The sequence below is a fragment of the Electrona antarctica genome (genome assembly GCF_951216825.1).
Source record: "Electrona antarctica genome assembly, chromosome: 21".
Taxonomy (NCBI): domain Eukaryota; kingdom Metazoa; phylum Chordata; class Actinopteri; order Myctophiformes; family Myctophidae; genus Electrona; species Electrona antarctica.
In genome coordinates, this window is record NC_136802.1 from 33,100,677 (window position 1) to 33,123,644 (window position 22,968).

Below are 22,968 nucleotides of genomic sequence, written 5' to 3' on the forward strand. Positions count from 1 at the left end.
CTATTCTGGGGAGAACATTTGGCAAAAAAAATAGCAGATTTGCAATCTGCTGTGCTACCTCTGGGCGACTGAACATTATCTATCTGTCTATCTATCTATCTATCTATCTATCTATCTATCTATCTATTTATCTCACAATGGGTTGTGTTGCGAAGCATTGTGAGCTTGTTGGGAATAGGTCGGGGCCTAGTATAAACCCCTAGGAGACTGGTCAAATAAGTATTATATGGCTTAAAGGGATATTTAGGATAGGACGGGTCTGATAAAATAAATATCAAATATCTAAATCTCTAAATAGTAAATACTGAATCAAGCAACTTAAAAAAACTGTCTGCGTAGACGTTAAAATGACCCCGAGCGTGTTTGAAAACAAAATATCCCTTAAAATACATTGCCAGTCAACTTTTGCCATGGCAACCATGTTTCCTGTTGTGTGTTTGTTGATAGTTCAGGATGTTCACAAAGTTGTGAGAGCAGAACAGAAAACGACATAGTCGTGTGTAGGAGTGCTATTTAAATCGATGTTGTAGTGCAGCACATGGGTCAGCTAGCTCCCAGCTGAGCTGAGGTCCCTCCCACCGGAGCTACTCCAGCACCTGTTCTCCAGTTCCCCTTTGTCCACACACCCGCCATGCATGAGCCCTATAGGTGCTGCCACACTATCGAAAGAGCCGCGCACGTTCTCGGCTGTGTGCAGCTTATTTTCCGAGTTTTTAGACAGCTGGTGGATGGAAAAGAAGCTCCACCTCCGCGGAAGACTTGCGCGACGGCCAGATTCCCGGAAACGCTCTCCTCCGCGCAAGTCGTCCGCGGAGGTGGAGCTTAATTTCCATCCACCAGCTGTCTAAAAACTCGGAAAATAAGCTGCGCACAGCTTAAGAAGTGCGCGGCTGTCGACCGGTTTGCGCTTAGGTGTGGAAACAGTGTCTAGAAGGCCTCTGGACTGCCATTGCTCCTGGCAGACATCTGGCTGTTCGCGTTCACTTTCTGCTTGACAATAGGCTCTATGCACACAGAATAACTCTTCCTACTTCCGGGTGTTACCGATGATTCTACCGGTAATGAAGGCTTTGTTCCATTTTAGTGTACAGTGGCTCTCAAAAACAAATGTGGGGGTCCTTGAAAATTTTCAAGGACCCCCATAACTCTGAGTGTGTACAAATGGAACCAAAAGTGTTCAGAGTTATTCACCCGCATGGGGCCATTTGGAATCAAATCAAGGGCACTTTGAGACCCACTGGTGTAGCAGTTTTTCCAGTGAGCCACCACACATGACTCTGTTTGACCAGAATGGGACAGAGCCTTCATTAGTGTCATAGTATCAGGGGCCCACGTTCTTTCCAAAATGGCGTGTGTGCATAGAGCCCATTTTGACTGCTCTCTCTCCTTTATCCTCTGGAGTATTTCTCTTCATCAACCCCCATCCTTCTCCCTCTCTCTCCAAGCGGGCGCCGTTCCTGCAGGTTGCTTACTTTGACCCAGCTTTTCCTGTCCTCTCTCTCTCTCTCAGACGTCGTCCTTGGCGATTTGGCCCCCGGCCCTGCTCAGCACAGACTTGAGTTCGTTCAGCACGTTGGGAGACAGAGCGCCCGCTCTGTTGGGGCTCTTGCTGGCGGCCCGCCGGGCCCCGCCGGGCAAGGCCAGTGTAGTGGGCGGGCGTGTGGACGGAGACGGGCATCGCTGGGGCAGGCACACCCCTAAGGAGGCATGCCTGCGCGCGGCCTCTTTGGCGCCGCTCGGACCGTCGCTCTGCTCGCCGCGGCGGTCAGTCCCCGCGGCGGTCTTGTGGCGGTCGTCGATGCCGGCATCTCTGTCGGTTTTCGGTTTGGCCACGCCGAGGGAGACCGTTCTGTCTGTGGGCTAAAGGCAGAAATAAATAAATAAAAAACGTTTAATAATTTAATAAAAGGCAGATGGACATAAATAGCAGTAGCTTTTCAAGTCATCCACAGGGAAAGACTAAGTGATGGCTTTTATGAAGATCAAAGTGTTGCTCATGTTCATGCTGTTCACATTTTAATTAGAAATATTTTATTACTCTATGTAAATAGTCCTGCAGAAGCCTCATATCACCATCATTTATTTATTTCTTTACAACCCACGGCTGACGAGGCCATTCAAAAATGTAATACAATCTTCATGATTGCTAAACACTGAGATAAATGAGACACCGAATGTGTGTTTGTTATCTTGGGCAGTGGTTCCCAACCTGTTCTGGATCAGGCTCCACTTCTGACCACCAGATGGGTGGGTGGGCCACCCATCTGGCCACTTAACTGATGGGTGGGCCATGTGCAATTTCAAAGCAAGATAATTTTGATGATCAATCAACGGATCAACTAGTTTGCTTTAACCCACGGAAACCGGGAAAGCATCCTGTCATTGTAGATTTTAGCATTGGCTATAACAAACAGATATACAAGCTCACAGTGCGTAACTTTGTGCCACGCCGCGAGCATTCTGTTAGAATAGAGTATAGAGGGTATGGGCGTGACATCATCATCATACCCGGAAGTTATGCAGGAACGTCTACTGAGTGGCAAAAAAATTCATTCTGGCCTTGACAGCCCTTACATCCGAACAGAAAAGTTTGTGATGATTGCATTAAATTACATTAAACGATGTTAAACTCACTTTGCCACTCGATTTGCCACTCACTTTATGCATGTGCATAGTGGCATACCCTCTATTATTATCAATACAATCTTAGTGTTTTGCCAACTAGTTGGGGGCCCACTTGCAATACCCTCACGGACCACCAGTGGGCCTTGAGGCCCACAGCAGGTTATGGGAATGGCTGACCTTTAGTGTCTCTTACCTGTTTAAACGCATTGTGCTTGTGGGCCCTAGGACCACCCCGGCCGACGGGCACACTGGCTCTCCTGGAGGCCCCGTGAGTGTCCCGTTAGTGTCTCTTACCTGTTTAAACGCATTGTGCTTGTGGGCCTGAGGACCACCCCGGCCGACGGGCACACTGGCTCTCCTGGAGGCCCCGTGAGCTCCAGCCTCGCCCGAGTCGCTGCTCTCCAGCCATAAATCACTGCCGTACTGAAGACATGAGAATAAGAGAAATGTAGCCGTTAAGGAAAAACGCAAACATACTCGACTGGGAGAGGGAATTTTTCAAAGAGTGAAGAACATATGCACGGCGCGTTTTTGAAGCTGCCTCTCTGTTATTGATGTCTGCGTAGACTAAATATTTGTCTAGGCGTGCACACCACGCACAACCTCCAAAAATAAAATACCCCACTTTTAAAAAAAGTCAACTTCTACCTTCTGTCATTTCTATGTGAGGATCACCTCTAGCAGCAACGAGCACGGGGAAGAAAAACACCATCCCTAACACGTGTGTCTGGTCTCTCTAAGCACACGTGTTAGCCTTTTTTCTAGGCCAGACTCCGAGGCCGTGCGCCTTTGAGGGCGAGCGAAAGTCACGGGGTCGTGACCCTGTGTTCCGTATAAAATAAAACATGTGACCCCGTTCCACTGTCGCTGGCTAAAGCGTCTCTTTAACAACATGTCCTTGGTTTTGCACGGTGAACCCTGGGACCTGGGTCAGCTGCCTCCTCTTCCGCAGCCTCGTTTTGCCGGCACGAGCCGTTCGCCTCGTGATGTTGCCGCCGGGGTGGACACCGGCTTGCACTGTGTGTCCAAAACTGTTACTTCTCAGGAAATGGAAGAAAGAAAAAAATAATAACCTGTGTTCCAATCATACTAGTACTGTATATAAAAGGATAGAGACTGATCTGGCGCGAAGCTCCACCCCCCCCTCGCTATTCATGTCAGTGGAAGTTGCTCAGTGGCGTTTTGAAGCACCTGGAAGAGCCTTCTACTTCAGCCTTTTTTTCAAAATGCGGAAGTGCAAATGCGCTCAACGTTAAAGCCCAGCTGCACAGGGTTTCCCAATCATACTTCCACGGGTCCGCCTGCAGCCCCTCCTCTTACCACTAGGGCCCAGTGCTTCAACGTTGGAAAGCCTCACTGGCCCCTTGGTTCCAATGGATCCTACTGTGTGTAAAACTGTGTATGTAGTCACAAGCTCTTGTTAATACTTTGGTTAAATATTTGTAAAAGATCTTACAAGCTCACAACATGCTCAGAACCTTATATGCATTGGCTATTTTCAAAACGTTTGCGTGACACTGTTGTATGACGAAGTAGTCCAGTAATAATGTAATTTGACCTCTAACTAATTGCAAAAAAACAAACTCAACTGATTTTGCATCTTCAATATATCCTGAATAACAGAAAAAAAGTTGCATGGAATTGTCTGAGGGGAAAGTGTTGAAAATGGCCTGTACAGTATGGCCACCATTGACATCCTATTATAAGGCAATATTTTCAAAATTTCCTTATGCTTTAAGTAGCATGTGACATATCAAACTAGGGGGTTTTCATGATGCTGAATCCATTCCAAGCATTAGTTTTGCATAAAAAACACTCATTGGGCTAAATTTGGCCATAGCAACTTGCCTAAATGTGATGATGTCAGCAGTCAGTAGGGCATTGGTTCTCAAAGGGGGACCCCCTCCAGGAGACCCTCTATAGGGGTACTTGAGGAAGTTCCAGCTAAACTAGAGATAGTTAGGAACCAAATGGACCCTTATGGGTCTGTAACTCCGAGAGTGTACAAATGGAACCAAATTGACCCTATAACGGGTCCATTTGTACACTCTCACAGTTAAATTAACAGTGATTTAACAATATAAGTTGGGGTCCCAGAGATAGCAATGCCATTAAATGTGGGCCCGTAGGGGCGCCCGCTGCAGGCCAAGTGGTCCAGGCGCATGCCAGCGCGTCACGTGTTCGAGTCCCGTTCATGACGACATTTGCTGCATTTCTCTCCCCTTCTCCCTCTCCCTCTTTCATGTCAGTCTTCACTTGATAGTATCAATAAAGGCATGCAGAAAATCAAAAAAAGAAAAAGAAAAAAAGTGGGCCTGTAGACTAATGCAGGTCAAACTGGGGGTCCTTGAAATTAAAATGGTTGAGAATCACAGCTAGAGCCGTAAACATCTTCTCTTGTGGGGTGGTCCCAGGCATATCTTTTCAAATGGGGGTCCGCGGACTAATAAATGTCAATTTGGGGGTCCTTAATTGACATGAAAAAGTTTGAGAACCAGTGTAGTAGGGCATTCATTTACGAAGAAACGTAAAAAGTTGCAATACAGGTTTCTACCCGACAGCCATGCTATCGGTCTGCAGCCCAACTGTCTACCACAGATTCTACCTCCACTTTTGGATGGAGAGGGGAAAAAAAGAGAAAAGTCTCCCATAGCCAGTTGCTATGGAAACTTTGTCTGACCACAATACTGCCGCCTAACAGGTATAACCCATTCTGGGCGGGAACCCCTTTTGGTGTTTTACCCCCTCAGGCCGGGAACCCATTTTTGGGTTCTGTACAGTATACAGTATTCAAAAATGTAAAAATGTTGATGCTGCTATATAAATATTTGAAGTTTTTCAGAAACCTTAGGTCAGGATTTAGAGGCGTTTTTAGAATCGGCCTCAGGCGTAAATGGGATAAGAGAAAGGAAATCAAGAACATTGAATTACTCTTACTCACTCGCTCACATCTAATCTCTCTTTTAGTATGCCTCGTTCCTTCTCTCTCCCTCTCGCTCTCTGGGTATCCCACTCCTTGCCCTTCCCACAAAGTCCAGTACCCTTCCCACAAGCCGTGCGTTGGAAGCTGACAATCCCCGATACTTAGCGGCTTTGGGGGTGGGAAATCCTAATATTTTTAGCCGGCTGTAGGCCGCTATAGATTTAGCCGTTGCGGAGAGCAAGAGATTCTCCAAAGGGCAGAGAAAAGTCACGGAGCCCCCTTGAAATAAACACCTTGGAACGCTTACAGAGAGAGCACAATCTCCCGGCCAAAACCTTGCCTCTCCCCTCAGATCAATCTCCCCACTAAAAGTATTGCCCTTTTTTACTGGCGAACCCAAACTAATGCACTAAAGGGCTTTTACAGTAAGCATCTGTGATAAACAACGCTGCACGGGAGACAAGTTCCCATGAAATAAGTCGGCGCCCAGGAGCTAATGCAAATGAAATGTGCTCGGAATACACACGCGGCACCCAGAGCCCACGCTGCATTGCCATGAAATCTTGGATCTTGGCCGAGTTAACCCATTTAGGCCTGACCTCGAAATTTAAACAAATTCTTCTAAATCTTCCAGTTTTCTGAAATAAATATTTTCACGATATGAAATATTTTGAGATGAACAAAAACAATGAGAAACAATTGATTTTTTTTTTTATTCCCTGATTTAAAAAAAAATAGCAGACCTACAAGCTTGTAGCGCGCCACTCGGTGGCGCGCTATGAGCTTGTAGATCTGCTATTTTTCAATAGCTAAATTATAACATAATGTTTAAAACACCAAAAGGGGTTCCCGCCCAAAATGGGTTAAAAGGCTGCACCAGTACAATCTCTGCCGGGGAGCGGGCTGGTTAAGGACAATTGCAATATTTCATTTAAGGTAATTTAGCTGGAAATGAAAATAAAATATGCATGCAAACGCCAAGCGCGTACACACATTAGCTGATACGCCTTTACGATATACAAGAACCTATTTCAGTGCGGGAAAATGAGAAACGGTGCGATGGAGAGCAATATAAAGAGAGGAGAATAATATGAGACATCTGTGGCTTCGCTCCTTGTGTTTGCTTTGCATTATTTATGTCGTATGTGTGCTGTGTCAGCGAGTGACAGCTACAACACTTAGCTGCATCTCGGGGGCTAAGTATTAGCAATGTGATTGTTACAGTCGCCTCACAACCTTATTCTCGCAGCTATAAGAGACTTTTCCACATAAAATGATTTATTCTATTGCTGAGTGACCTCGAAAACTTTACGGTACTACTTTACCTATTTATGTATTTCCGCCCGCCTCGTGATACAATGGAAATTGATGATTGCGGCGGGGGGGAAACATGATTTATCATATCTCTATTGTTTTGAGATACGGTTAGTGAGAGTCGATTTCTTCTTCGTGGAGTAATCTGGTGGTATTTTTCATCCGACTAGGGACGCTTTCGCAAAGTGCACCGTTGTCACTTCCACTGATATTTTTTGGGGCTCGGGGGCGGCGCAGTGAAAAGGGTCAGAGGAAGGATACGCATACATCTCTTAAAACTCCCAAATTCCGCCCTCGAGCTCGAGTGTTTGCCATTGTTCACAGGATGATCCGTACGAGCTCAGTATCACCCCCGTAAACGTCTCGTTCCCTTCGAGGCCGTCCTCATTCTTAACCCCCGGTCTCCTGTCTTTTCCAGTCGGAGCCCACTCACCTTCATCCGGATGATGTCAGTCACCCAGCTGAGCTGAGCTTCTTTCCCCTCACAACAGAAGTGCCTTTAGGGACAAGAAATTAGTGAGCCAGTTCCATCAGTCACTTGTTTTCCCACATTTTCCCATTTTTTTCCGCTTGTTAACCACATATTGTCAAATTCAATTTGAATAGCCAGAAATTTGTGATATGCAGCTGTCGACGCTGTCCTCTGAAAAGGAACGGGCTTACGTGCCTACAGTAATTTCAAGGACCCCTGTGGGAGCAGGTATCTGAAAACACATATATACTGTACCTGTGATTTGTGAGAATTGTTTATTTGCAATTTTGTATGGAAATTAATGTTTTATAGGTTTGTATTGTCCAGTTTTTGTTCAACTATTCTGTTAGTAGTAGAGCTGGGCATAATTGATCTGTGCAGGGATCTGCATTAATCAAGGTATTTAGAGCAGCTGCGTTAATTGAGAACAGGCCTGTATAAATGAGCCAGGGTCACAGTGACTTGATGGCAGTATAAGTTTGGTTCTCAGTGGAAAGACAGCTCTGAGGTTAGACCAGAAACAATTATTTTACCGTTTTTATTTGATTGAGTTTACACACTTTGGAAACATTTTGTAGTTTTAATAAATGAAGAAAATGTACGTTGGAAGTGGACTCTAATCCTTTTGAAACGCGTAAAATACATTTTTGGGATTTTGGCACCTACAACCCCCATAACACAGACACAGTCACAGACATGTAAGGGTCCATTTGGTCCCCCTCCCCAAACCATGGAACCCTGAGGGTCCCCGGATCCGCTGCTATAAATCATTACTCTGCTACATTGATTGGCATAATCTAAGCAGAAGACTGAAATAGCATTGACTCAGGTGGCGATTCTGGCAGTCCTAGAGAGACCCAGAAATGTAATGAATTCAATTAGGCACACTGTCAACAAGGAACCGATAGACGAAAGTCGATGGCAACGTCTAAAATGGTATTAGTGGGTTGGAACATGTCTTCGCATTTAGAATCTTTTTATTCGCCAAGAACTTCCAGAGCCTACTTTAATGTATTATTTTGATGTCCGAGGAAAAGCCTCTGAGTAATTAAACCATAATTAGTCACACAGCGATTCTGTGGGAGTTGGTGTCAATTTCTTTGAAACAAAATGGGCTTGTCTCAATTTTGGAGTGAAACTATTCTTTTGACATTATTATTACAGAAAACCCATGGGTGGGAACAACATGTACTGTCAGCTAAGGACAGAGATGAACAAAAACAATGAGAAACAATTGATTTTTTTTCTTTAATTCCCTGGCCTGACAGCTGACAACGGCGTCCAAAAAATAAAGAATTCAGGGGGAAATTTGCCAGAGCAACTTAATTCATGAAATGGTACTTTCATCTCAACTTGTAACTTTCCACCTGGCTCTTCTCTGTTAAACCATTTTGGGCGGGAACCCCTTTTGGTGTTTTAAACATTATGTTATAATTCAGCTATTGAAAAATAGCAGATCTACAAGCTCATAGCGCGCCACCGAGTGGCGCGCTATGAACTTGTAGGTCTGCTATTTTTGAAAAATCGTAAAAATGCGGCACAAATCTTTGAATAGGTATATATTCTTTCAGAGCCAACGTTTTTTTTATTTCGAGGTCAGGCCAAAATGGATTAAGACTGCAGACATCTCAAGTGGAAAGGGTCAAAAGGCAAAGTATTAAATAATTGAATTGGAGAGCTCACCACTGGTGTTTGTCCGTATAGACCGTGAACCCCCAGCTGTTAAAAAAAAGGAGAAAAAAAACATAACACACAAGAAGGAGAGAGAACAATAAACTGGTGACCCACAATGCCATGCAAACATTTCTGTGTCAGGAAAGGCCGCGTTTATGGTGCACCGGGGACGTGTTTTTGTGAAACACCAAACTTTGGAAGCAATGTGAGCAAAACTGTTTGTAATCTACATTGCAGGAAGGATAAATAAATAAAACGCTAGTCTCTAAACAGTGGCATGTATACATACACTAGGCAGTCAATTTTCAGGACCAAATGTATATGCAGACCATATGCTCTGAGCTAGTAATGAGACATAACACACCAGGCATGCAAACCACCTTCACGTACACCTCTCATCAGAGTGAGAGAAACGGAATCATAATAGATAAGATATGCTACATAAATAGATATCCTGCAGAAAATGGTTAGTAGTAGGTAGTTTGGAATCAATTCCTTTGTGCAATTATGATGGTGGTGGTGCCATTATGCAAATGACCATATGCGAACGCAGGCGTCTAGTGCAGGGGTATTCAAATAGCGGCCTGCGGAGCGCCCCCTAGTGGTCCTTGGAACAATAAAACAAAATATGTTTTTTATGTATATATATTTTTTTGGAGATAGCTAATGAAAGTTACAGGTATGGTGTGTGCGATCATATTCAAGGGCTTTTGGAGAGAAATGAGAGACACCAGTCACCCTAGACTATAGAGTACTGCTGGTGTGTGTGCGTGCGTGCGTGCGTGCGTGCGTGCGTTCGTGCGTTCGTGCGTGCGTGCGTGCGTGCGTGCGTGCGTGCGTGCGTGCGTGCGTGCGTGCGTGCGAGCGATATAGGGTAAACCTGACTACCTTCCCGGTGTTGAGTGCACCTTTCGGTGGAAGCCCTGCACGCCTCGATGAGCAGGAGCCCATAGAGAACAAAGTGAGTGAGTGAGTGAGTGAGTGAGTGAGGGCCGACATGGAGAGCCTGCCGCCTAGAGCTCCACCACACAGAGCCGAGGAGGAGGAGACAAGGCAGGCAGGTAGAGGCAAGGCGAGGCGCGCCAAAACCCCGCGGCGGGGCGCCCACAGATACACCTCCGCCTAATGAGGTACCCGACGGCTGCCTCGCCTAACCCCCCCTCTCAATACCGTCCTCGCTATACACTTTCTCCTCGGCTCCCACTTTCTCTTTACACATGCGCCCACGCACGCACGCACTCACACACGCACGCACGCACATACACACTTTAGTTTCTCCCACAGCCCACACTATACTGTACATCCAGTGATGGAAGAAGTAAAGTAAAAGTAAAAAGAAGTAAAAAAGGCCCATATTAAAAATGTCACTTGAGTTAAAAGTACAAATGTATCAAAGTAAAACAACGTATAGATTTGGTATTTTCGAATAGCTGTAGTATACCATACAATAAGGCTGAGTATTATAAAATACGGCTTTTGGTAGTTAATGTATGTTTATTACTATAAATCTACAATGTAAGTACGGGTATGTACTGTAACTAATAACTAAAGCCGCCATGCAATTGCATTGGAGTCAAAAGTACAATAGTCACCTCTTAGATTAGTGGTAGTAGTAGTACTTGTTTAACCCATTTTGGGCGGGAACGCCTTTTGGTGTTAGCATTATGTTATGCTTTAGCTATTGAAAAATAGCAGATCTACAAGCTCATAGAAACAGCTTGTAGGTCTGCTATTTTTTTGAAAAATCTAAGAACGACTGACATAGAAACAGAAAACTGTCAGGATGTAGAAGACATTTTTAGAATCTGATCTCAGGTCAGAATGGGTTAAAGTATGGCAATACCCAAGTAAGGTAAATGTACCTCAACATTTACCTCAAGCACATGCAGTACTTAAATGCATGTGTTACTTTCCACCTCTGAGTACATGTACTGTGGGGTTATACACTCTGTAGCGCTCAGCCCCCCATCCATCTTTCACTAAACCCCCCCATACACCCCCCCCCCCCCCCCCCCCCCCCCCCCCCCACCCTCCATCTCTCGCTAACACCCCCCCTTTCATAAACTCCCCTCCGCTCTCCCTCCCTCGCTCCGTTCCTTCCCTGAAGGACTGGCTAATGCAGCCGATTGGTTGTCCGGGCTCATTTTTCACGCTTCCCCCTAGACTCTAATTCCGACACGGTGGAAATTATGAGGAATGATAATTGGGTAACGTGAAACACGGGGTTCGGCTCCTTGAAATTTCCCCGTCCCTTTGTATCGCCAACAGGAAACGCTGCGGGCCTGACACAAGTCATACATTATAATAATACGACATCATTAAAATAAAGTAAAGTGGCGGCGGCGTTTCCTATTTTGCGGAAAGGGGTTGGTTGGGGGGGTGGGCTGATAATTTGTATTTGTTAAAATGCTATTCCATTTAACCCATTTTGAGCGGGAACCCCTTTTGGTGGTTACATACATTATGTTATAATTTAGCTATTGAAAAATAGCAGATCTACAAGCTCATAGCGCGCCACCGAGTGGCGCGCTACGAGCTTGTAGGTCTGCTATTTTTGAAAAATCGTTAAAATGTGCCTCAAATCTTTCAGAAAATTGTCATGATTTAGAAAACTTTTTTTTTAAATTTCGACGTCAGGCCTGAATGGGTTAATCAATTCCATTACAGTGGGACAATAAGAGGGGGTCATGAGTGTTTTTCGGGTATAGCCGACGCTGTCAGCAAAGTTTGACGCGAATGAAAAAGCGATATATCTTGCGGCCGGGGACACAATAGCATGCACGCCGCACACAGTGTGCAAGGCGACGGCGCACACCAACAGACAGGCGCTAATGCGGAATAATTATTAATTCATCTTAATAATACACAGACATTAATTTCACTCTCACCCTTTATGAATTCACACGCGCGCACTCCGGGAGAAAACAATAAAAAGTGTTTTATAATCTTGTACGATGATGAATGTTGTTTACTGTACCTGTTTGGTGGCTTGAGTTTCTTCCTCAGGCCAAGGTAACACTTCACAGACATGAGTGGGACCTCTCTCTCTGCTTTGGTGCTCTTAAAAAAACCAAATCAAAAACAAGTCAAGACACATGCGGGGCTCATTTCCAACAGATTTTGTTTATCGCTTCCAAATTAAAAACCACAAAAATAACATCTCTATGAATCATACATGGGCAACTGGCGGCCACGGGGGCCACATGCGGCGGCCCCCACACAACCACTTAATGCGGCCCGCAGGTTATTATCAGAATACTGATATATTATTGATTTCAGCTGTTACAATTCCAACATGCAAACATGACTTTAATTACTTTAGTCTACAGTATATATGTAGCTTAATGACTAGTATTAAAATGATAGTCTTTTGTATGTCTAATACATTTGTATTTAGTTCATAAAGTTAACATAACTAACAAAATGCATTTGAAATTTAATTAAAAAAAACTAAAAAAAACAGGATTCCAATTCAAAAATAGACGATCTATAAGCTTAAAAGCTTTTGAGCTTATAGATCGGCTATTTTTGCTACGAGTAATGTGGCCCTCTGGAGTGAGTGTGGAAATATAGTGGCCTTCTCCATCGTCAAAGTTGCCCACCTCTGCTATAAATGATACTGTCAACTGGCGGCAAAGTCACAACATGGCAACAAAATATTCACATAATGATGCCTAAACCAGTGGTTCTTAACCAGTGGTCCAGGGACCACCAGTGGTCCTTGAGGGAGTTCCAGGTGGTCCCCAGGTTAAATGATGGAGAGTTGTAACCAAATGGCCGCCCCGTATAGATCTTCAACTCTTGATAGTGTAAAATAAAACCAAATGGACCCGTTTTACGCCCCAAGAGTAACACTATTGTTAAACATCTGGATTACTTAATATGCAAGAAGTTAGAGAAAGTAGAAGAATTGTTATTATTTTGGGGGGGGATTGGGATTTTCTGAGGAAAGAAAACGTGGGGGTGAGTCTGTAGTTCGTTGCGTCTTTGCAGTTATTGTGACTTTGTGTCATCACTTCCAAATTCACTTGTTTATCCTTATTATTCCCAATCAACATTGGATAAAATTGGTATCACGACCTGAAAAAAACAACAACAAAAAACAGCAATTGATGCTGTCTGACACTTAACTCATGACAGTCCACACCTGAGGCAGACAGCAAAAAGTTCCACACGGAGCAGAGTCGACATTTAAAATTCAAATGCCCTGCTAGATCAATTAAAAATGTCTGCGGCACTGGTAATTTCCACACTCGCTGCGCAGTAATTAGCCACATTCCTAAGCAACCTGCTATTAACGCTAATTAAGGCAAAGAGCAGCTTTCATTCAATGCATGGTGCCCTCCCCCCCACCCCTAACCCCCACCTACACCGTCATCCCTTTTTCCTTGCTGCACCCTCCTCCCTCCCTCCCCCCACCTCCAACCACCCTAACTCCTCCGCCTCCATGAATTATTAACACGTCTTCACACTGCTTTTTACGAATCCCATGTCTCGATGTGCTGAGATGAAGCGCCCTCCAGGGAACCCTGGGATGTTGGTCCCTCCCCGCCAGGGCTGGCTCCATTCTCACGCAGAGGAAGTGCATGCTGGGAGAAGTATATATACCCCGCTCTCCTTTTATTACTTAAGTAAAAGTACCAATGCAGCAATGCAGAAAAGCCCTAGTTACAAGTAAAAGTCCGGTATTCAAAGTATTGGCATCAAAACGAAAAACAACAAAACATGTAAAATGTGTCCCCATGCAAGCTCAGCATGACGCATTGAGCTAGTAGTAGCTTGTAAGTATACACTAAGCCTAAAGAATTGTAATTTTATGAATTTTACAAATCTGTAAAAAAAAGTATACAAAACTTTTCCTACAGTGCTGTAAAAACTACAATATTAGACTTGGAGATATAACAGTGGAGGATAAAGTAGTGAAAAGTAATGGAAAGTTGAAATACTCAATTAAAGTAAATACTCAAAATGTTGTACTGGTACGTTACTTTTTAGTACTGCGCAGAGGCCTGACAGTTCTCTACACGTATGCAGCTCTCTGGGAAACTGTGTGAGCCAGAGTTCCAACACTAAAGGACTATTCATACTCCAGTTTAACCCATTTGACCTGAGATCAGATTCTAAAAATGTCTTCTACATCCTGACAGTTTTCTGAAAAAGCTATGTTTCCATGTCAGTCGTTCTTCGATTTTTCAAAAATAGCAGACCTACAAGCTCGTAGCGCGCCACTCGGTGGCGCGCTATGAGCTTGTAGATCTGCTATTTTTCAATAGCTAAAGCATAACATAATGCTAACACCAAAAGGGGTTCCCGCCCAAAATGGGTTAAGGTGATGAGGTGACCACCCAAACGGTGAACAGGCCTCAACTGTTGGTGGGTGAAATTGTCAGGTGGAATGTGAAGAGGATTAACAGTGGTGGACAGTAGCAGACTACGTTTATAACTTGAGTGCTGTAAGTACATTTTTGGAGGATTTGGCGTTTATGAATACTAGGCTATTTGCTTGAGTAGGCTATACTTAACCCATTCAAAACAGGAACGCATCCGTGTCATTTTAGATGTTTGCGTTGGCTATTCCAAATGAGCAGACTCGGCTCATTTGAACTTTCACATCTGCTATTTTGATGCAAGATTGTCAAATAATCTTGAAAGTGTGAGAATTACTGATTTAGAAGACATTGTAGAATCGGCCTCAGGTCTTGATGGTTTAAATATGTCACAATAATGATTAGTGCTGGTAAAAAACAGCCATGCACTTACCTTGTAGTCTCTGTACAGTAGCAGCTTGTCAGCACGCAGCACCACATATTTGTCCTGGAATTTATGGCCAGAGAGCAGCTTAGAGGACCCGTCCTTGAACTTCAAATGGTCTCCTTTCATGAACTGCATTTGGTCTGACGTAAAAAAAAAGAAGAAGAAAAACACGGTTCAGGCCAATAATACAAACATTCTAGTGGCACTAGACTGTCGTAGCACTAACCGTTCCGGCAGCACGCCGGCCCGTACCTTTATCGCCGGACACCATTTTGGTCCTTTGGAGAGTCTTGATGACGAGGAAGGCCGAGCCGGGGTCGTCCAACGAGCTCCACTCCAGCACCTGCTCCAGGATGTTCTCTTGGTGGTGCAGCGGCCGTTCTGTCCACAGTGGAGAGAGCAGCACCATTCTCATCAAAAGTGTTGTTATTATTGACAGCACATTTAGATTTTAGTTTTAGTTCATAGTCTTTTGAATAGTTTTCATTTTAGTTTTAAGATTCGTAGTTGATTTAGTCGACTAAAATGTATTTTGGCGGGCCTTGATGCTGTCGTAATGGCAGATTTTACACTTGCTGAAAATAGCAGATCTACAAGTGTAAAATGACGTGTGTCTTTTACTTGGGTTACTGGATGTCTTGTCCACTAGTCCCTTCCTATAACAACATAGTCTAGTTTTTATTTGTTGACGGAATTGTCAATATATTTAGTCTTAGTTTTTGTCATTGTAGCTTATAGTTTTCATTTAGAATCCATTTAGTTTTCATCAGTGAAAAATGGCAGTCGACAAACATTTTTGCGTCATAGTTTTGGTCGAAGAAATCAACACTGCGTCTGTGCTATGACTGTGAACTGCATCCACCACCACCTGGTGGCCCAGACGTGAACGACTCCTCGGTTTAGATGGCTAGACGTATAGACGATGAAAACCATTATGGCCATTGAAAAGCTGCAATGGTGGTGGTGGTTTGTCTTTTTTTTAATGTAATGTCTGTTTGTAGTGTGATACTTGTTTTTCTATGAAATGGGTGGTTCTAATATGCATTGTACAACTCAACAAATGTGAAATTTCAGAGCCTCGATTAAAAAACATTGAGGAAAAAAAAGAAATCTACATCTACAAGCTCACAACACGTTGCAGCGTAATGCATTGAGAAGCTTGTAGCTATTTTAACTTTTTTTTTAAAAATTGAAATGAAATACAAAATTGTACATTGAAACTGACATGATGCTACAGGACTAGACAAACGGAAACAAAAGGAAAACCTAATCTTGACCATCAGTTTATGTGCCCTTCACCCCATCGCCTCAGGGAGCTAGCGACAAACGGAGAAAAAAAAAGAAAAAAAAGCAATTCATTCTTCTTCTTCTTTTTTTTCGTCTCCCAAGTCATTGGATTATAATTGTCTAAAATGCCATCAGGAAATTATATCAGAAAACCCATTACAAGTGCACGTTGTTGTTCTCCCCTACTGTCATAACTGTGAGGTTCAAAATGTGTGCAATTATCCTCAGCAAATCTGAACGTGATTAGAAAAAACACTCATGTGCAAAATAGACCCATTATCTCGTCCTAATTGGTGAATAGGGGTTACATGCTATCAGGGAACTAAATAAATAAATAAATACAATAAAATCACTTGTGCCTCCTACCCCACCCTCCCTCCCTCTCTCCCCGACGCCTCGCTCTCCAAACTTTTGTCGTTTTTCATATCCGAGGGAAAAACAACAAAAAAAAGAAGGCGTAAGTTATTCATAACAGCGGAATGGAATTAGCTCCTCCGTTCCCCCTACAAATATTGGCTCCCCCTTCCCTGCCTATGGCCCCGGATAACAGTGTTTATCTATAGCTACCCCCTTCCGAAATGCCTAATGATGCCCTTCCTCCTCTATGGCTCTTCTGAGCAAAACCTGTCACGGCGCGACACCTTTCAAAATAGCTCGACTGTTTACTCCGCGGCAAACACAGCGTCTGCGTGCGTGCACCCCGGAAATAATGCTATAAAGCATCGGTGAATATATATTCAGTACTCAACACACCTTTGTTTTCCTCACAGAGGACGCTCTGTCCTCTGTGACTACGCGAGGCGGGTATACTATAAACACCAAAGTGCGTGTGTGTGTGCACGCGTGTGTGTGTGTGTGTGTGTGTGTGTGTGTGTGTGTGTGTGTGTGTGTGTGCGTGCGTGCGTGTGTGCGTAAACTCTCAGTGAACTGACAAGAGGGGGTGCGTGGGGACCACCAGCTTAGCAACTCTGTGCCCCGGCTACCACTTTGGACTTCTGTTTGATGTGATGATGCTTCCCACAGCCGCGATCAAATGAAGCGGGGTGTGGGAGAAGGCCGGGGGGGAGGGGGTGGGGGGGTAGCATCTACTGGCAAAGATGGTGCCCGTCGCCGCATGTTAATGCGGGGTGCTGGCCACCACGAGGACATGAAGGTGAATTTATGACACACGATGATGAGGGAGATATTAATTAATAATGTGCGTATATCATCAAATTGGCTAATTCCTCCGTGTTCCGTGCGACGCTCACGGACACCGTCTCATTAGGGAGATAGCGTATAATCTGCTGATCGTTTCGTGCGAGGCGGCGTTGGTCTTGGCATATGCCCTGAATGAGAATGGCCATTTAAAACGCGATGCGTGAATCATCAATCACTAATTGGACACGGATGGCGGCGCGCGAAAAAGGACTGGACGAGAACACGCTCCAGGGCTGTTAGCCTTCAAAGTACAGGTGCCTGCACTGCACGAAGGGATGTTTCACTTTCAAACATGTCTGGGGGTCGTTTTAAAGTCTACCCGGCCTTTTGTGAGCTTAACCCATTTTGGGCGGGAACCCCTTTTGGTGTTTTAAACATTATGTTATAATTTAGCTATTGAAAAATAGCAGATCTACAAGCTCATAGCGCGCCACCGAGTGGCGCGCTACGAGCTTGTAGGGCTGCTATTTTTTTTTAAATCGTGAAAATGTGCCTGAAATCTTTGAATATATATGTTCTTTCAGAGCGAGTTTTGAACTCGAATCTTTGCTACTGAGAGGGTCCCTGGAACTACATATTTTCAGATGGGGGTCAGCGGCCAATGTCATATATATTTGGGGTTCCTTGACATGAATATGTTTGAGAACAACTGACATAGAAACATGTTTTTTTCAGAAAAGACATTTTTTAAATTCCGACGTCAGGTCTAAATGGGTTAACCGCAGACAGTTTTTTGTTTCACGTTACTTGATTCAGTATTTAGATATTCATTTAAATCAGACACGCAGCCTTCCTAATTGTACCTTCAAACTCTATTTCAACCACGTTAGATTCACTGAAAACACCCGTCCTTGGTTCTGGGTGTCCTTCTGATGCTTGAGGCGGGCGTTTTGTTTTTTTCTTTTCTTTTCTTTTCTAATTACTTTTTTTAATTTATTTTGTATTTGTTTCTTTTTCTTCAGGACATTGCCAGTCACCAGAACCAAGGTTGTGTGTTTTCAAGGAGTCTAATATGGATAAAATACTGAATCAAACAACTTAAAAGATTGAATTGCATTTTTATAGCGCTTTTCCGAGTGCTCAAAGCGCTTTACAATGGTTCATTCATTCATACATTGGGAGGTGAAGCGGCGAACAGTCGACGCCAGCGTCCTCACTTCCCACATTCACACACCAATGGTGGCGAGCTCACACCGACCAACTCATTGGAGGCAATGTGGGGTTCAGTGTCTTGCCCAAGGACACTTCGACATGTGGACAGGAGGAGCCGGGATTCGAACCGCCGACCCAGGGATCATTGGACGACCTGCTCTACCTCCTGAGCCACAGCCGCCCTAATGGAAAAGTACCCTTTTCCATTTTGTATGTGGCTATATGGAATTAACATTACTCTAAAATGTCTTCCCTGTGTATTTTTGGTTTCTTCCTGAAATAGTCAAAAGGCCCAATCAAAATACACCACTTTAGTGACATAACCCTAAAATTGGTATATGGGCTGACCTCTCATCTGGGGACAAACGCACGCAATTGTAACAATGCTCTTTAAATAGTCTTTAAGGAACACCTTGTTAAATAAACCCCGATGCCCGTCACACACAGACACACAGACCTAGCTCTCCATTCTCGATGACCTCAAATGTCGTCCACGAGTTGTCAGCGTGGACGGCGATGTTCCTCATGCTCAGCGCACACTCTGCAAGTTCGCTGGATCGCATACTTGGAGACAACTAAAACAAAAAGAAAGACAAGTGAAAATACAGCCCTGATGAAGACCGTATAGGTCGAAACATGTCGGTTCAATAAAGTTTTCCTCCTTTTAACATTGACTGTGCCCGGATCTCCCCTTTGTTCTAAATCGATTGATCCCAGGAGCACCTTTTTACTATTTTTAAATACCTTTTTATACCTGCACCTCCTGAGCACCGTGGTTGCTTCCTTGCTTCTGCCAAGTGAAAATACTGATTGTACTGAATATACAGCATAAGCATCAGTGGCAAAAATAGCCTTTATCAGCCATGGGTTTTCTGATGAAAGGGGCCTCCCACATGCACGTGCGGCGCACTCGTACACGCACACAAGCGAAGCGAGACTCGAGAGCGAAACTCGGTTATTTGTCGGGTAATTTGGACCATTTGGCACGGTTCTGCACGTTACTTTGGCCAAATATTAATCTAAAAACTCATTCATTAGCAACATCACGTGTGCTGCAGTGCAGAATGTGAAGGAAAACGTTCATATCCAAAGTCTTGTGTATATTCCCTTATGTCCAGGCTGGTGGCATTTTGTTATGTTTTGTTTTACGCACGTTGACACGGGTGCTTCCTCCTCCCGTCAGTCCTCCAGTCAGTGACGGGAGGGCGCCCCCTAGTGGGGGGCCTGTGGGTTGACATAAGCCAACAACCCTATGCAAATTACGCCTGTGATAAGCATACACTAGAGATGCCACAAATTACACAAAAAGACTGGCAACTTCCCTCGACATTCCTGATTAGAGTAATAGTTTAGCAAAATAGGAGAAAGATTGATAGAAGAAATATACGGTGTGAAATGATCATGGATGCAGTTAAACCATTTTGGGCGGGAACCACTTTTGGTGTTAGCATTATGTTATGATTTAGCTATTGACAAATAGCAGATCTACAAGCTCATAGCGCGCCACCGAGTGGCGCGCTACGAGCTTGTAGGTCTGCTATTTTTGAAAAATCGAAGAACGACTGACATAGAAACATAGCTTTTTCAGAAAACTGTCAGGATGTCGAAGACATTTTTAGAATCTGATCTCGGGTCAAAATGGGTTAAGATCTTACGTGCGGCCAAACAGCACTGGAGAAAGTAAATGTGCTGTCGGACTCCGGAGAGAGGGAGAGAGAGAGGGAGAGAGAGCGAGAGCGACGGAGAGAACAGAGTATTAATGTCAAACTGTGTTGCTGAGCAGCCCTCTTTAACCCTCTTCCAATTGTACCACACCGCCACAAAACCTGGGGAAAGAAGTCCATTACCTACAGCTGCCAGTGTGCCTTGTAAAATGCAATTACTCACACAATTAAATCGGACATTTCTTTGATTAGCTCGCTTTTGATTTATTTTAGTGGCGGTAATCCCATCAGGTTTAACCACCAATGTCTCGGCCCTATTCTATCAACCTCTCCACCTCTCGCTCCTCGCTTCCATCCCCCCCCCTCCCCCCCCTCCCCTACTCCCCCCATCCTCCTCCCAGTGATGGAAAGTATTTGTACTTTACTTGGGTATGTCAACATTTTCAGTACTTTTACTTCTACTGCACTACATCTCAAAGGCAAATATTATACTTTTACTCCACTACACTTATTTGACATGAACCTTAGTTACTTTCTAGCTTTTGATTATTATTATAAAACATACATCAACCACTTCGGCTCTACATTTCGACCATTTGAGAATAGCCGATCTACAAGCTCACAACGCGTTGCGATACGACACACTGTGAGCTTGTAGATCTAGATCTGCTATGTTCAAAATATTTTTTATACATTCGAAAACTTGTGAAATGAGACATTTTGCATAATGGTACTTTAAGTGCATTAATGATGCCAATACGTGTTGTACTTTTACTCAAGTACATTTTGAACTCCAGACGTGTACTTGTAACACTGCGCAAAAAGCATGGAATACGGATGTGTATATTACAGGAAACTCCCGTTAAACTTTCCAACAAACTCCGGTAAACTCCAGAATTGTACCATCACACCTGTATATTACCGTATATATTACTGTATATGCCCGCTAAACTTGAGGTTTACGGGCAAATCTAGTGCCCATAATTACCCGTTAACTCCTGTTTTCACGCAGTGTAACAGAGTCTTTCTATATTGCAGTATTTCTACTTTTACTTAAGTAAAACAGTACTTTTCCCACCACAACCTCCTCCTCCTCCTCCCCCCCAGCCTGCCTCCCTCGCTCCTGCTCTCTCTCTCTTCTCTACTAGAGCCGTCTCTCTCATTTCACCTTACACCCAGGCAGAGCCCAAGGGAAGGCCTGCTCACACACACGTGCACGTACACACGCGCACGTGCGTGCGTGTGCGTGCACTCTCGAGCACCTAGACGATGCAGTGCGCATCACCGCACCCCCCCCCCCCCCCCCACACACACACACACACGCGCACACACACACACACACACACACTAGTGTTCACTTCTAGTGATCATTACTAGGTGACTAGTTTGTCTGTTTTACAATTCATATATTTGATATTGCTGTATTTAGTGTTATGTTGTTGATTTTTTTGTATTTCGGCTACATTGAAAATGAGGGCCTGCCCCTCAATTGTACTCCAAGTTTAAATAAAGGTTATGATGATGATGATGACTAGTTGCCTATTCAACTAGTTGTTTAACTACATATTATGTAAAGAAATATATATATATATATATATATATATATATATACTGTATAGGGCGTGCGCACACGCACACGCACACGCACACACACACACACACACACACACACACACACACACACACACACACACACACACACACACACACACACACACAGAGGGTGGTGCATCTTACCTTGATTAAACAGCAGTTCTCCGGCTGCCTCTTCTCCAGGTATACCTCGAAGATCAAGTCCCCAGCTGGAGAGAACTACGTATAGCGAGTGAACCAAGAGAGAGAGACGTATACATTAGGCTACAGATCAGCTGGAGAGAACTACGTATAGCGAGTGAACCAAGAGAGAGAGACGTATACATTAGGCTACAGATCAGCTGGAGAGAACTACGTATAGCGAGTGAACCAAGAGAGAGAGACGTATACATTAGGCTACAGATCAGCGGGAAGTTAAGAAAAGAAAAGGAAAAACAGTATACCAGCCGCTGGATGAATTGGCTATTGTTCTAAATTTCGGGCCCCGGTTAGGTGTGGTATTGCCCTAAATGGAGAGAGCTGAGAGGAAACATTAGAGGATTTGTGGAAACCAGAGGTCTGCTGCGGAGAAAACTAAGTCCCTGTACCTTTTTAACCTGTTAAAACCGGAAAGCAGCTGTGTCATTTTAGATTACATATATACATACACTGAAATATTTGCTTCTGGAGGGGTCCCCCTGGCACAAAATCGTATCGTCTCACTGGGCTTGGAACGCCTCGGGATCCCCCAAGAGGAAGTTACTAATGTTGCTCTCGTGAGGGATGTCTGAAGCTCTCTGGAGCTGTTGCCCCCGCGACCTGACCACGGATAAGCGGTTGAACTTAAGACGGATGGATGGATGGAGTTAGCCGCTAATGGTAATGCTAAGTGGCTAAATAGTGAAACATCCCTTTAATGCCACCTTGTATGGCATGTAGATCTTCACATTCTGTCAGAATTGCACTATTTGCAGGAACAAGGAACAAGTAATTCAAATGTTCACAACGCAAAGATTGTACAGCATACGACATTGCTGTACAATCTCGTGTCTCGTAAAGGTCGTGTAAAAATGTATAATTAAAACTTTTTCCTTCTCATCGGCAATGATATACTGTACATAATGCTCCATGGTATTTCAAAAGGCCACGACATCGTGAAGAAACGGACAGGTGTGAACCATGTGTCTAAGAGGCAGTGTGTCTTGTTCCACTCTCTCTCTCTCTCTCTCTCTCTCTCTCTCTCTCTCTCTCTGGAGCGGTACACATTGATATTTATGCACTCCTATAACTCATTCTGGGCGGGAACCCCTTTTGGTGTTAGCATTACGTTA

General features: G+C 44.2%; 1 protein-coding gene across 2 annotated transcripts in view; it reads right to left on the reverse strand.

Moving 5' to 3' along the window:
- Positions 1-910: 910 nt before the first annotated feature.
- arap2 (ArfGAP with RhoGAP domain, ankyrin repeat and PH domain 2) overlaps positions 911-22,968 on the reverse strand; it is a 216,974-nt gene continuing 194,916 nt past the window's right edge. Inside the window, exons 26-34 of one of the 2 annotated variants that reach the window (XM_079491216.1) lie at positions 21,803-21,877; positions 18,859-18,976; positions 15,015-15,143; positions 14,769-14,902; positions 11,986-12,068; positions 9,018-9,053; positions 7,296-7,359; positions 2,920-3,048; positions 911-1,860 (exon numbers count right to left, since the gene is read on the reverse strand). In XM_079491216.1, coding sequence (XP_079347342.1) covers positions 1,507-1,860; positions 2,920-3,048; positions 7,296-7,359; positions 9,018-9,053; positions 11,986-12,068; positions 14,769-14,902; positions 15,015-15,143; positions 18,859-18,976; positions 21,803-21,877 — 1,122 coding nt within the window. In that variant the 3' untranslated portion in view covers positions 911-1,506. The remainder of the gene's footprint in view (positions 1,861-2,919; positions 3,049-7,295; positions 7,360-9,017; positions 9,054-11,985; positions 12,069-14,768; positions 14,903-15,014; positions 15,144-18,858; positions 18,977-21,802; positions 21,878-22,968) is intronic. The other variant, XM_079491217.1, reaches the window with a different exon arrangement.